Genomic DNA, 15,283 nt, shown 5'->3' with positions numbered 1-15,283 from the left:
AATACAAAGGTCTCACTTGTGGTTTTAATTTTTTTTTTTTTAATCTTTGGTGTGTGCATCAAAAGTAAAGGCACATTTCATTTGTGCATAGAATTTACTCCAATCTGTAAAACATAAAACACAACATACTGCATACCTTCTGGCACACAATGACACATTACTTGTCAAATATCTGTAAAATGAGAAAGACTAATTTATGTAATTTCATTAGTCTTGTGTAGCTTGAAGTGCAACTGTCAACAAAAAATATGTATAACCTCTGTTCCATTGCATTTTCTCCATGTTTTCTGAATTTTAATGTTTTTTTTCTCTTCTCTAGAATCTTTCCACACTTTTTTTAGTAAAAGCAGCTCCCATCTCTGTAGCGTCTCTGCCTCTGGAGGCTTCATTGTTACCTTTGACACAGTAGCATGTGATACACCTGGTAACATTTCACTGACAGACTGTGATATTCATACAGTCCAACACCCACAATGCAGACTCAGAGAGAACGCCTTCTGCCTCTGTCATGGTCCTTACTTAAAAGGAGTCTGTCCGTCTCCTGGCAAACACTGCAGACATGCTTTTCACTATGCCCTTGAACCTCAGAGGCCTCTTTGTGGTCAGCTTGGCATCCTTCATCCTGTCCACCAGCCCGTGAAACACCATGAGCACGCTGTGGTAGTTCTCGGCCGCCGACACCTCGTAGAAGTAGCAGTCTGTGTTGAGAGCCAGCAGCCGGCCCTCCTCGCTCAGCACTGTCCGCCTGTGGTGCAGGTCCCTCTTGTTACCCACGATCACTATGGGCACTTTGTCTGAGTTCAGGTAGTCTTTGGTGGACTTGATGGTCTGAATGAGCCTGCTGACGCTGTTGAAACTGGCCCTGTCACAGATGCTGTAGACGAGGACGTAGCCGTCAGCCCACTGGACCTTTTTCTCAAAGAGTGACATCTCCATGGACGAATCCTGTGAAATCACACATTTAAGTTCACCTACAGCAACACACCTTGTGGAAAATATGTTGAGTTTTTCCATTTTGTTACTTATACTTACTATACTACATCACTACTTATCAGAGGGAAATATTGTACTTTTTACTGAAGTTAATTTATTTTACTGTTATAGTTACAATGCAGATTTAGATTTTACACATAAAACATATGATGGTGTTCCAAAATATTATTTGCTGTTTTAGGTGAAACTACTCAATGGATCACCAGCTGCAACATTTAGATACTGTTTATGTTAAGGCTGCATTGTAATATACCTAACAATATAAACAACAGCGTGAAATGAACTATTGGGCGATACATTTTAATACTTATGGCACATTTTAACTGAACTTTTATTTAAGTAAAATATGAATGAAGAAATTTAACTTGTAATGGAATATTTCTACTATTATTTGACTCCTGCAGAGTAGTTTAGTTTTTCGTTACCTCTGAATAAGGTGAATCCCAAATGTTGAGAGTGATCTCTCTACTATCGACCATAAAACTGTGACTGTAGATGGACTCTGCAGGAAAAAAAGTTCATGATGAAGTTTGATTCCCTTTAAAGGCTGCGTTTCATCGATGTTAATCTGTAAAAAAGACCGGACACTTACCAATATCTCCATACTCTCCAATGAATCGCCGGGTTAAGAGACGAACGGTCAATGCTGTGAAAAGACAACAAAAACAAACATTTTTACTCACTATGTGCATCAGAGACATCTACAATATAAGCATACCTCCTCTGAAGACATGTTAGATTTTTTTTGTACCTGACTTCCCGACGCTCTCTGTCCCCATAACGATGATGTTGGCATCCATCCTCAGTGAAACAGCGGTGTCGAAACGTTCTGCTCCATGTGGGGCGGAGGACGCTGCTGCCGGCTGACAGCGGTTAATATAGCACAGAGAGGTGGGCGGAGTAAACGAATCACACGTTTATCCCTTATGCCAATCCATTTACCCACAATGCCCGCCGCCCCTCCCTTCTGTCGCGGTGCCGCTTTTATAGTATTCTACACAGCAATCCATTTACCCACAATGCCCACAATGAGTACAGGTCAGTGGATCATTTACCAACTGGTTTTGGTTTTCCTCTTCAGTACAATAACCTCTTTAGTGAACAGAGATGACTGAGTGATTTTATGTTCATAGCTGTTTGTCACCTGTCTTGTCAGTAGGTAATAGACTTGATGGAGAGGGAACCTGATCTCATCTTTGACAAGGAGGATTCATATGATGATCATCCCATTGGCCAGCAGGTTAGTTTCACAGATAACAAGAAAAGTAAAGTAAAGTACAGTAAAGTTTGCTTTCAAAAAAAAAAAAAAAAAAAAAAAAAAAACAAATCATTGAAATCCTGATAGTTTCTGTAATTTAACTGCATTTTTTCTGATTTAACAGTTGGAATTTCTGAGGAGGACAGCATGCTTCATAGATCTGTTGATGAGCTGCAGCTTCACTCAGGGGACTTAAGCAACTTCCCCATGGTGGCTGACATTCAAACAGAACAATGCACACAGCCAACAGTTATGGACAGGTTAATAGGTGATGCAACAATGAGTACTCTGGTTGACAACACATATTCCCACCGAGCAGGTCCAAGAGCCTTTGCACTCTCATCTCAGTCAGGGTGCCATCTATACATGCATATGCTGCTGGGGCATGCTGGGAGATGGGGATGGCTCCCACACTCTGACTCTGACTGTCATGGAACTAGATAAATAGTACTTTTCTGTTTGACTGCACCAGATGATAATGTGGTTTCAAGTGGATTAATAATAATACTCATACTAATACTACTACTAATAATAATAGAAGACCATGTTTGTTATTTTGCATGGCTGATTGTAATCCCACATAATCTTCATTTATATTTTGTGTTGTGAAACATTGAAATGGTGCTGGTACATTCACGAAATGTGCTCTACAAATACAAACAGATGTAATTTTCTGGTACTGGTGCAAATACAGATTATACCATGGTATGTTTTGGGCTTTGTTGGTAAAGAGGTTTATGTGTACGTGGGTAAAGAGGGTGTGCTTGAAGAACAGGGCAGTGAGTGTGCTTGTGTAACTGTTTATGAGCTTTTATTAAGAAACAACAGTTTTTCTACAGTTTTTGGACTCAATCGGTTTCTTCTTTTACAAACTATTTCCCCAGCCTTGGAAAAAACCCATTCAGACGGCACAGATGAGGCTGCGGGTGGGTTTGTGTGTGTGTATTTATATGTAATGAATCTATATGTCTTATCTATATCTAACCTTATTTAGGATTACGTATCTATATACCTAACTATATAACTCTTTATCTATATCTATATCTATCGGTCTATCTAATTTATATATCTATTGCTCTATCTACACTGATTCTCCAAAAATACACTATCAACACTACTAACTCTCAAAACACCTAACAACCGCGAGAAAAAGACCTACTCTGCAAAGAAAAATTCAAATGACCGCCACTGTATTGAGGTGTCCTATCTCTAAACACACTCAATACCGCCACGTGATTCACATGACAAACCGAACCAATCAGGTGATTCGTATGACGTCCGAAGCACTCACCTGCTTCAAACATCAGTGACCAAACCACACCTCGGCACAGTGGTTCAATACATCTGCCTTATGAGCTACCGAGCATGTGTCGGAGCCTCGAGTGTCAGAGGACCATCGCTACGGGCGACTCTCACACTCTTCCAACCTAACCACTAACCTGAGTCAGGGTGCCGTTTCTACATGCATACGCTGGTGCTGCATGCTGGGAGATGGGGACGGCGCCAATTTGCCAATTCCCCACACAGTAATATGATAGATAATAGGAAACAGCTTAGCGGTGCAGATGATTTTTTTTTCACGTGGTGGTGCCGCCCCCCATGTGTTGCCGCGGCTGCCTGGTTCGCCCGTGCCAAAAACCGCCACTGCTTTCAATAAAGTGCCGGTGCTGTGCATAAAAAGTGTCCAGTGCCGGGTAAAACACCCATTTAAGCTGTCTTTGGTGGATATGTCTGTGATTCAGCTGTTCAGTAATCTAACAGCTTGTGGTAGGAAGCTGTTGATGAGTCTTGAGGTTCTGCCTTTGCTCAGGTATCTTTTGCCCGAAGGTAACAGTTCAAAAATCTGTGGAGAGGGTGTAACTAAACTTAACTTAGCACAGAGCTCTGCTCTGCTCTGCAACGGCTCCGGAAGAGATCTTGGGCAGAGGGGAGGGAAACCCCAATAATCTCTGTCCCCCTGACTATTCTCTGTCAGACTTTTCTGTCCGCCATACTGCAGCTGGAGCACTAAGTGGACATGCGGTATGTCAGAACACTCTCCACCACGCCTCTGTAAAAGGTCCTGAGAATGCAGGTGGGGAGAATTCAGGTGTTATGCTACTTCGTACTTCTGTACCAGTAAAGTTTAGAGGGAAATTACTATAATTAATACTTTGAACTTCACTACATTTATCTTACAGCAATAGTTACTTTTTAAATTAAGATTTTACATTTAAAAAACCATGGGGCATTTATTGTTAAACATTACACTACCCAAAAGCTTAGAAAATAGTTAACTTCACCACTATCAGCTACAACAGTAAAACTCTGCTTATACATTAATGCATCGCAGGTATCATCTGATGATACAATCACAGAGGTCATTTTACTTTTACTTCTGATACTTCAAGTGCATTTTTCTGATAAACTTTTACTCAAGTAACATTTTTAAATGCAGGACTATTTCTTTTAAGGCTGTATTTATACATTACTGTATTGCTTTTTTACTTAAGTGAAAACAAGGTTTACCTGCAATAAGGCTGTAAAATGGAGTCTAAAGGAAAACTAGGACAATAGTTTTTTTCTTTTCTTAACTTCAATCTAGTCTAACAAAGACTCCTTTTGTTGCCTCCTTAAAACAACCACAAGGGGGAAGTAGATTCCAATAAATGTCTTCCACAACAGATGACTTTATTTTGCTTCCTGTAGCCAAAAAAGGCAGAGGAGTCAGAATGGACACTGATTGGCTGAACAGAAACAGACCCCCCAGATAATTGGCTGGTTATAGACACACTGTGTGTGCGTGTGTGTGTGTGTGTGTGTGTGTCTGTCTGTCTTATCCAGCTTTATACTCCGCTGTGTGCTACAATTTCCTGTCTTAATGTAAATTCTCTTGGTAAGCCTGTTTCTTGTGTGCATGTAAACAAAGTGCATGAAGGCAAATACTTCTAATACTAAGGAAAAATCACACATGATCAAATCAGGTTACATGTTCAGTGCATGAACCTCTGATTTGTTCCATACTTGTTCCAGACTTTACAGTATAAAACCAGCTCACAGAGACCACTCATATCATCTATCTCCACTACCATTTCCTCTCTCTTATCTTGTATAAATAATATTATTCTAGGGCTGGAAGCTCAGAGAAGATGGGTATTCATATATTTTGGCTGTTTCCATGTTATATATGATGGTTATGACTGATGTTCTGGCATAAATTTTGCACAGACTATAAAAAATATTAGGAAAAACCCAGAGGTTTTGTTGGAGAACACAGTAAACACTAAGCATCTTTGCTGCTTCATATGATACACGTGCTCATTACTTATAGTAATTGGCATGTATGTAAGTTGGAAATGTCTGTATTTGTAGTTATCATCCTTTATCCTTGTTTACTGGTGCATTAACTGTGACTGCACTTTGAAAAATGTGAATATAATTGGGAACACAATGTAATGGAAGTAGAGCTTTTCATGTGGTCTTTAAATATCTCTGTTTATCATTATGAGAGGTGTTAGCATGGGTGGCACTGACTCATTAAAACTATGAGACATTAATGCATGCAGTTGCTTTCATGAACTATATGCACACGTAGGTTATATCATAGAGAAAGGCATCACAAGATATACAGTACATAACCCCAAAATTAAAAAACTAACAAATTACTGTGCTGAAAACTATTCACCTTTGAGAGTGTGCATGTTTATCATCAAGTCCAGTTGCTTTTTTAATGATGTGAATAAACCAGTCCTCACATTTCCCAGGCTGTCAGCATCAGTGACCTTCATCATCACGACATGTCTGTGTGAAATTCATCACGCATATCAGAGGAACATAAAGTTTCCCGGCCGCTGAAGGTGCCATATTCATGAAATTTCATAGCCAGAGATATTACACTGGTGATAAATGTTTTCATTCCCAAGGCACAGAAATTGAGAAGGCAGGTATTCCAAAACAAATTGATATGGGACCAAAACAAGGCATATGTCCATAAGTAATTTATTTACTTACTGTGCTTTCAGAATGATGGGGGGGGGGGGGGCAATTCATCAGAGAAATGAAACTTGTCTCATGACAGACTGTAAAACTGAAAATCGTTGTAGCTTCAGAAAATTACATTATTTACTTCTTCAAAGCTCTGAAGTGCCATTCTTCTGTCACTGTCCTCAGTGGATATCAATCAGTCCACTACAGGGGACATCACACTAAAGTGAAAAATGTTGTTAAATGACAAATGTCATAGCCAAGACAGTTCATTTAATCATTGTAAGTAACACAACTTATAGAATTGTGCTTCGGTGCTGATGGTGGACGCTCACAGTTTTTTTTTACAGTAAGTGGCAGCGAAGCAAACTGAGCTGTACCAAACTATGAAACTGAGGGTCTTGTGGTTTCCAGCATGTGATGTGTAACTGTCAGTGCAATTAATGTCATGTTTGACATGTCAAGTGGAATTTTTAAGGATTTAATGAAGCAAGGCATCTCTATCTTACTTGTTCCATAACTAATTTACATCCCTTAGTATTTTAATGCCTGGCGGTACTTTGAAAAGAGAGAAATTTGGTAGTTTAATCATTTCAAAAGAACCAGGTATTACTCTAGGTATTTAGGTTAATACCAAACATATTAATGTGTTCAAAAATATGGTTTTTCCATAAGAAATTAGAGTAAATGAAGACCTCAGCAACATTCAGTGTTGCAGTAGTTATTCCCTCAACAAGGTCTTTTCATCAAAAGCTGTTTCACAGGAAGCTGCGTCGACTATGTGTGCTTATGCAAATAAATCTTCTTATGGACTTAACTTAGACTCACTTTATGCGTGTGATAATTCCACTTTTCCCTGTTTCCCTGTGCAATAAGGAAATAAACCGAAAACTATCCTCTCGATAAAAGACATCAGATGGCAGGCCCAGCTTAAATTTACACTCAATTTGCAATTCAGCTTGAAATGTGACACTTTAAATAGAGAAGGATAAAACTGAACCAAGTGAAGCGGTGGTATGCCGCTCAGCTCGTCAGAGATGTGTACACACTAAATTTACATTCATGTTCAGCTCACTTTAAAGACTGTTATGCAATTTAAGTGTGTCGTAGGGCGCAGGTAAAGTCGACATATCCACATTCCACAAAGTCCAGGGAGCCTAGGTTTATGAGATGGTTCAGACCCTCTGAAAATATTTTTCACCTCTCAGAGACGACCATACAACCATACAAGCTGCTGACACACAGCACTGAAATATCATTTTAAAAAGTTATCAAATGTGTCATCAGTTTCCTGTTACAGCAGCAGGGAGCTGTTATGCTAAGACTAGGGATCAGGCCAGGACCCAAAAGCAATAACCCCCAAGACAGGCTAGGAGTAACTTCAAGTCTTTTATTGAACCAAAAATCACTGGAAGTGTCCAGGGCCAGGGAACAAAAGTCAAACAACCAAAAATCATCCACACCGGAGAAAAATACTCAGAGACCAAACCAAACAAAAATACAAAACGTTCTTATTTGCAAACAGAGGAAACCAAGGTAAGTCCATGAGGTGGGGAAAAAAAATGCAAGACACAGGTACGGAAACGATCACGGGGAAGACACACACTCAGGCAAGGAAACAGACTCGGGCATGGAACACAGACAAGCCAACAAGAACACAGGCAAATAACGAGACTTAAATACACCAGGCAGTGGGCAACAGGTGAAACCAATTAGGGCGGGGCAGACAATCACAAATGGAGGGAAACAAGACAAAGACAGGAAGTAGAACAAGACAAGATACACAGTTTTGCAGGCATTTGCATCATGACAAGTTACTACAATTCATCCTGTGAGGAACACAAATGTCTGTACCAAATATCATAGCCATCCATCCAACATTTATTGAGACTTTTCACTCTTATTATTTTTTAGCCAATAGCATGGCTAAAAAATAATCAGAGCAGCTTTAAACAGTATATGCACCATATGAGCAGGAATATTTAGACTGAACATGCAATTTCAGTTAGCATTTTGCAAAACAATGCAATTTTAATTGAGAATATTTGTATCATCTAAAGATGCAGAACAGAAATCTATATTTAGCCCTCTGCAGACAAAGGCAGATGGAGCATTTCAGTCCAACGTAAAAAAGATTATATCTTCAGGACTGCTAGTATCAGTTGCTTGGAGCTGATAAAACCAAAGGCATCCATCAGCAGCAGCAGGCACTTATACACTGATGCTCTCATTAGACAGCTGTGATACAGGACTGGAGAAGAGGGAAGAGCAGCCCATTAGCATGTCATTTCCCAGACAGGAAGGAAGCTTTCAGACTCGCACCATCAGAATTACAGGATGAGGAAGAAAGACTAGGGCACCTTTTATATACGGAGACTGAAATAATTCCCCCTCTATCCTTGCCAGCATTGGCAGGGAAAGAGAAGGAAAGAGGCCTCTCTAAACAAAAACTAGCAAATATGAAAAGTGGTTGTTAAACAACTCTAATCCTTTGCAATGTCCTCAACTAAAATCTGTTTCTAGCTTGAATCTGATTAAAAATATAGCAAGTTTTAGTTGTTGTCTGTGCAGATATGATCATATTTAATCCCTTTACATCATATAAAGCATGTGACTAAATGGCAAGTACAGCACTGCCTCCACTTTGCAAACATCCTCAATGAAAAAACATCTTTTCCAGGCTGCTGTCCCTCTGCGAGTGAGTTTGTCAAGTGACCATATGTTCACATGTTGCTTTTAGTTTGTTTGCATTTGACTTCAAGAATGGCTGTGTGCTTACTGGGGAAAGTGCTGCCTGAATATTTCATGGCATAAATATGGTAAGTGGTTTGTAATGGTCCCGGAAGGTTCTTCAGAAATTCACATAATGTCCTCTCCATCACTCCCATGTTTCCTCTCAGTATGTGCCCCGGGGTAGGAGAGCCACTGAATGTTTCCCACACCTAAACCACTTTTTTAAAGGACAATTATAGATATACCAGCACACTGTTTTAGCAACACATTCACAATTTTAACATTAGTGTATATGAAAACATGACGGATTATTAAGGAAACTTTTCTGTTCAGCTGCCCAGTTAGCCCAGTTGGCAGAACATGAGACTCAATCTTTCAGGGATGTGGGTTTGAGCCTCACTCTGCACGGCACCACCTCCCATGGGCCCACCACCTGTGGGAGGTGCCGTAGGACTTCGGTGCACTATGGACTGGGCGGCAGTCGCAACCTGGGCCTGGACCCAGATAAGCGGCAGATGATGACATGACATGACTTTTCTGTTCACAGCTTGTGAAGAAAAAAAGGCCTTTTTGTTTGTTTTTGTTTTGTTTTGTTTTTGTAATGGCACAAGTGGCGTCCACCTCCAAATCTTCTTAAGCTCAGCTCTGAACTGTGTTGAATTTTAAATGATCAGTCAGGAGTTGAAGGGACATTATGCAGTCCATGAAGACTTCAAGATGCCACAACAAAATCAAGGTGCTGACCTTCAAACTGTCATAAAAACTGACTGGATAGCATTTATTGTTTTTGGTAAAGGTTCTTTTTATGTATTCATGATTTTTTTTTTTTTTTTTTTGGGACTAAAATTTGCTGTAGATCAAAGTAATACCAGATTACTGCTGGGTGTATGCAGGAAACTTCACACACTGGGTAGCTTCCTGTTTATTGGCATACAGTTACTGGGGTTACTGTATGTAAATGGGCGTGAGAAAGACTTGGGCAACAACACGTTCCATGTTATGCAAGACGTCATGGCTTGAGAGAGAAATCGATGAGGATCTTTTTGCCCATTTTGAGCCATGCCAGAACAGAAATTTCAGTCTAGTCCTTAAAATCTTAAAAATCTCAGCTGAAGACATCATGAAATATGCCAGTTGTTATCAGAACAAATGTTCCAATAACAACATGAAACGCAAGTATTGAAATTGGGAGACTGATCTCTGATGAAGCCTAGGAATACCATCGTGGGGCCAGAACAGTTACATGCATCTCTTGTGCTATGCTGAGCAAAATTTGCAAGTGAATTATCTCCTCCGTTGCATGAAATCATCTTAACTCTGGACAGCCTCCAGTGACAGAGAGCCTTTCGGATGTGGTGCCTAATTAGTCAGCTTTTCAACGTGAATTATCAGCCCACCGCATGCCAAACAATGACAATCAAAATGTCAGCGACTAAAATATCTCCCTTGCAAAAGGAGCGATGAAATCTGCTGAGTGAAAGGATGAATCCTACAAAACTGCTTTGCTGTTAAAATGGACTGTTTCTTGCCTGTTTTAGACCATACTGCAGAGGTAGTGCTGATTTCTGTTTCTCATGAGGGCAGCTGTCAAGTCCCATGTGGATAGCCTCACCCATCTAAAACAAAGTTTTGCTTTAACTTCCCCTTTAAGTCCAGAATGGCAGTGTTTGATTTATGAGTATTCTCCTCCACGGTTGCCAGTTATTGCTGAGCTATAGCAAGAAGGCTTTAATTAGCAGGATTATAGGTCTGCAGTAATTCACATTTCAAAGAAGAGGTCACATGACAAAATGTATACTTCTTCCACAAAAAGTTTCTACCCCTAACCATCGACTCTCAAGCTGCTGGAGAGAGCTGTGTTCTCTTTATTTTTGCCTAAGGCATTTAGTGACATTTCAGTCCAGTAACTTTAAAGAGAGAAAGAGATGGTTTCCTCTAGTCAGTTATCATCATGTGGGCATGCAGTTAGGGCTGATGCCAACAGGGAGGACACAGAGGCCTCTGTACTTTCTGTGGGAATTTGAGGATTTTAGCAACCTCAACTTTCTGCAATAAATTAAAATTTGAAACTATTTTTTCAGCAAATAAATAAATAAATAAATCTCTGTGTTTCCACACCAACAAGCAAATGTGATGTTGATGATGAAAAAGAGTTTTGCAGTCACTAAATGATAACTGTTCAATGGACTGTCACTGAGAAACAGTCAGAGTTAATATATCAGCCTTTATCAGCTTGTTGCAGATGTATCAAGATCTGTGTGTATGACTGCCGATAAGTAACAAAAAAATGCAGAACAGAAATATCAAAGCTACTTTTTGACTTATTTAGAAATAGTTACATAGTTTGTTCACCAGAGAGAACTGACAAGATTATCCTTCAGCTGTCAGGACGTTTCTTGCTCACAACTCTTCTAAAAACAAATGTAGGCATCCGTTTCAAAAATGTTTATCTTTTGAAAAAAAAAATCAGCAAATGTATTGTATCAGATTTTTTATCTAACTTTAACATTAACTTTTAAATATTAAGATAGTGCTTCAAAACTCCAGCATCAGGTTAGCTGTTGGCTAAAAAATATCCACAAAGTGTTCAAAATTCCTGTGCTACTCCATAATTAAATAACGTACAGAGTATGATTTACAAAATCTGGAGTGGCAAAATGAAATTTCTGCCATATCACGAAGCAGAAGAAAATATTGGCTGAGGTGCTACTCGAGGTCATTAGGCCCAGAAAGCGCATGATGAAGTAAATGTGAATGAACAAGCAATGCTACACAAGAGCTCAGGCAATCTCTGTGTTCATTAAATACCACCAGACATATGATTGTGCTTCAGGGGGCAGACAAAATATGTTTGGACTCAACTGTGGCACATTGTGGTAAGAATGTGATCCATGCATGTGACTGCTTCTTAAGGTTACATAAGGTTTTGCTTGTAAACATAAGATACACACTGCACAATAATTCTTTTAAGAAGCTATTTAACTTCTGCTGAATTTCAGTGATCAGATCTGTTCACCCTCAGCTTTGGGACATTTTGTAAAGTAAACATGGAATTATCCTGTGACAATAAATAAGCAGCAAATAGCCCAGCGGCTAGGGCGTGTACCACATGGGTGTAATACCCTGAGCAGCAGGTCCCTAGTTTGACTCACGGCTGGCTGGACACTTAACAACATGTCACTCCTCTACTCTCTCTCTCCTGTCTGTCCCGTTACTGCAACTATCAAATAAACATAATAACTTTAAAATGAGGCTCATAAGGTCATAAAAGCTTGAACATGAGTCAATAAAGTTCCAGTGCAGTCGCTCCAGGTTGTACATGTTGATGATATCAAAGCGCCTCAACTCTGTGGCTTCTCGCTTTGGGAGCGAATTGTTCATGTTTGGAAATATTGTTTTGACAGACAAACGGAGGCTGATGTGAAACACAAAAACAAACTGTGACTAGTCAAAATCTTGCTGAAACGTCCTCTCGAAGGCTCCCCGGGGCAATCTCCTTTGTCCTGCCATTGTTTCCATCTTACCCCACTTGTAACTCAAAACTTTTTATGTGTGTTTTTTCCCATGCTCACCTGGCCCACAGCACTACCTCTTCTTCACTGACTCTGTGTGGATGCCGTCTGACTTGTCTATCTGGTTTCAGCAGCCTTGCATTTTTTTCCCTTGCAAATGTTGGTGTTACACTGGAAGTTTTCTGTGACATTCTCATGAAGCAGGTTGAGCTGGTGTTTAAAATGTCCTCACAGAGATGTCAACAAATATGTACTGGTATTTCTCAAAATGCCACCCCTGCTGGGTGGAGTAACTTTTCTGTGTTTTGAACATCACATGTTCCAGGAAAGGATCATTTAGATAAAAGCTGAGTGACTGGCAGGCTCTTCAGCCTCATGAGGAGAGGTTGCATCTAGAAATACACACACACATACACACCTCCCATGGCTTTATTTACCCTTGGGAGAAAACTGGACCATGTTGCTTTACATGTGCTATGTTTGTAACCCTCTCGCCAGCAGTGCAGATGATATTACTCTATTTTAAAACCACACTCTGCCCTCTCTATTGATACCAGTGTAAAAATAGACAGCAGGGCTGCAGCATGAAATGGTTGAAAATGTAGAACAGACAGCAGCACTCTATATTTAGAAGAAACACAATCACAAAAAGTGCCTCGTGACATTTTAGTAACTCCCCGTTGAAGCTGCACATGCCATTTCACTGTCCTAACATCCATGCAGTATTTATGTGTCCTGAAGATCTCTGCTGATGTCTGAAGGGAAAATTTGGTTTGAGGTGTAACTTCACTCCTGGTCAGTCTGCGTGACTGCAAGCAAATGGACCGTGGCATTAAATTGGTAGGCAAATTCTGCTCTGTTTGAGTCTGACCCTCACTTACTCTCCCTCTTGTCAGTATTATAAGAAATCTGGGATGAAAATTCTGATCTCATACTGAGAGAACAAACAGTCAGAGCTGGTTGGAAAGTCTGTGAAGTGGCACAAAAGGAATTCAATTAAAAGAAAATCAAACACCTGACACAGATGGCTCTTAAACGAGTGGCTCCATTCCAGCAGCTGAAGTTGTATCTTAAAACTGCGTCTTTGTTCTTTTGCTTGGCACATGATGAGAGTAAATGAGACTGAAGTCACTGCTTACCTTCCACACAGGGTTGTGAATTCAGGTATGTGAATGTGACTTGTGCCTGCAGGAAACATGTTGGGTTTTTTCCACTGATCATTGTCCTTTAGTATCTGTGAGCTGCATTGTTAGCTGATGCAGCACCTGAGACCAGACTGACTGAGCCTCAGTCTGCAGGAGACAGCTCTGAGTCCAAACTGAGGCAGGAAGCTTACACAGTCTGGACATGCAGTGGAATTCATGGAGAGCTGCTTTCCACCAGATCACATCTGTATAACATATTATATTTATAATAATGCATGATATTAATAATGCATGATTAAAGCAACAAAATGTACTATGTTGATCAGTGAGCTTTATTGGTGCTGCCAGATTTTTGCTCTGCTTTAAAGAGAGTCACTGTAGCTGTTTCCCTCTGCAAACAGTCTTTATGCTAGCTGCTAAGCTAAATTACAGCTCATTTAAAGGACAATCAAGGTTTATATGTACATTTCTTTTGAGAAAGTTTTTTTTGGGTTTGTCCAATAATTTTGCAAATAACAGGTTGAATCATCTTCACTCAGATTGTAGGGACATAGTACAACAAAACTTGTAAGTAGATTACAAAGAGAGAAAAGCACCAAGTAGCAAAGGAGACACAGAGTTAGCAGTTACCAATAATGATCAGTGTTTTTATATTAAGTCACACATTTCACTTCAACACCAATTAAATCTGTTGATAAGTTCACAAGATGTGTACAAAGTCCCTCCGCACGGAGCCTGCTGCCCATGTCCTCCCGGAACTGTTTCCATGGCAACTGCTGCAGCGTAAGAGCTGGGCTGAAGATTTTCAGATGGATGCTGAGATCTAATGACAGATGAGACGAGGACTGTGCAAACGAACGCCCAACTCAACAAGATCTGTTTTGAATCTGCACTGAGTCGGATAAAAACAGAGAGCTGCAGATGTTGTTCATGTGCAGGTCGGGTTTTGTGTTGGAGTTTTCTGTAGCAGCACAGAGACAAAAACTAGGCCTGACAGCTGCAGGTAACACAGACGAGGGGAGACTGTCCTGAGCCTTTTACTGGAGGTGAAACCCTGTGTGGGACCAAAAGTGCAGCGAGCTGTGAAAAGTCACAGACATTATTGGTTTTGTGAAAGCAATGGTTTATGTCTCTTTCCACACTGGAACTGTGTGAGAAAAAAAGTGGAAAAACAAAGGAAATAATTACACAGAAAAGATTTGTTTTGAACCAGTTCCAGTGCTGTTGGTGCTGTGGACTTAAATATGTGAAAAATACTGGACACATCAAGGCCTTGACATGTAAACTCACAATCTGCTGAGTCTTATATGAAAAGATGGTATGGTCTTCCATAACTGACAAAAGGAAACTGCGTTATAAGTTATTTATCTGTAAGTCTCTACTGTAAAAACTGCCTCATCACTCTTATATAAAAACACACAATGTCAGGTCTCAGGATACTTTAGCTGTACTTCATGTTCAAACTGACCTTGGGAGAACTGGGCTCAGGGATTACGTCCCTGCAAATGGAATGAGCTGCAGAAACTGAAATCTCTGATTTCATTTGAGGATTTTAAAAGACTATATCCAAGTATTCACTTCTGCAGCTTGTACGGGTTTCTTCTTGTCTACAGGTGACTCTTGAAAACACATTTACACATTAACAAGTTCAGCAAGACTGAAAGTTTTTACAAAACATA

At 40.0% G+C, this 15,283-nt stretch overlaps 1 protein-coding gene across 1 annotated transcript; it reads right to left on the bottom strand.

The window, feature by feature from the left end:
- Positions 1-226: 226 nt before the first annotated feature.
- On the bottom strand, positions 227-1,824 carry si:dkeyp-59c12.1. Its single transcript, XM_041038757.1, has 4 exons — positions 1,745-1,824; positions 1,586-1,639; positions 1,419-1,495; positions 227-945 (listed from the first exon to the last, which is right to left on the bottom strand). The coding sequence occupies exons 1-4, from the start codon at positions 1,791-1,793 to the stop codon at positions 520-522; spliced, it is 606 nt and encodes a 201-aa protein (XP_040894691.1). The 5' UTR covers positions 1,794-1,824; the 3' UTR covers positions 227-519.
- Positions 1,825-15,283: the final 13,459 nt, after the last annotated feature.

This window comes from Toxotes jaculatrix, chromosome 5 (assembly GCF_017976425.1).
Source record: "Toxotes jaculatrix isolate fToxJac2 chromosome 5, fToxJac2.pri, whole genome shotgun sequence".
NCBI classification, from domain to species: domain Eukaryota; kingdom Metazoa; phylum Chordata; class Actinopteri; family Toxotidae; genus Toxotes; species Toxotes jaculatrix.
Note: the sequence above shows the minus strand (reverse complement) of the source record. Positions and strands in the feature narration are given on the sequence as shown.

Coding starts and splice junctions, on each gene's coding strand:
- si:dkeyp-59c12.1 (XM_041038757.1), bottom strand. CDS start 1,793: ATGGATGCCAACATCATCGTTATGGGGACAGAGAGCGTCGGGAAGTCA. Junction 1,640..1,744: donor AGAGAGCGTCGGGAAGTCAG/GTACAAAAAAAA, acceptor GTCTTTTCACAG/CATTGACCGTTCGTCTCTTA. Junction 946..1,418: donor GGGATTCACCTTATTCAGAG/GTAACGAAAAAC, acceptor GTGATTTCACAG/GATTCGTCCATGGAGATGTC.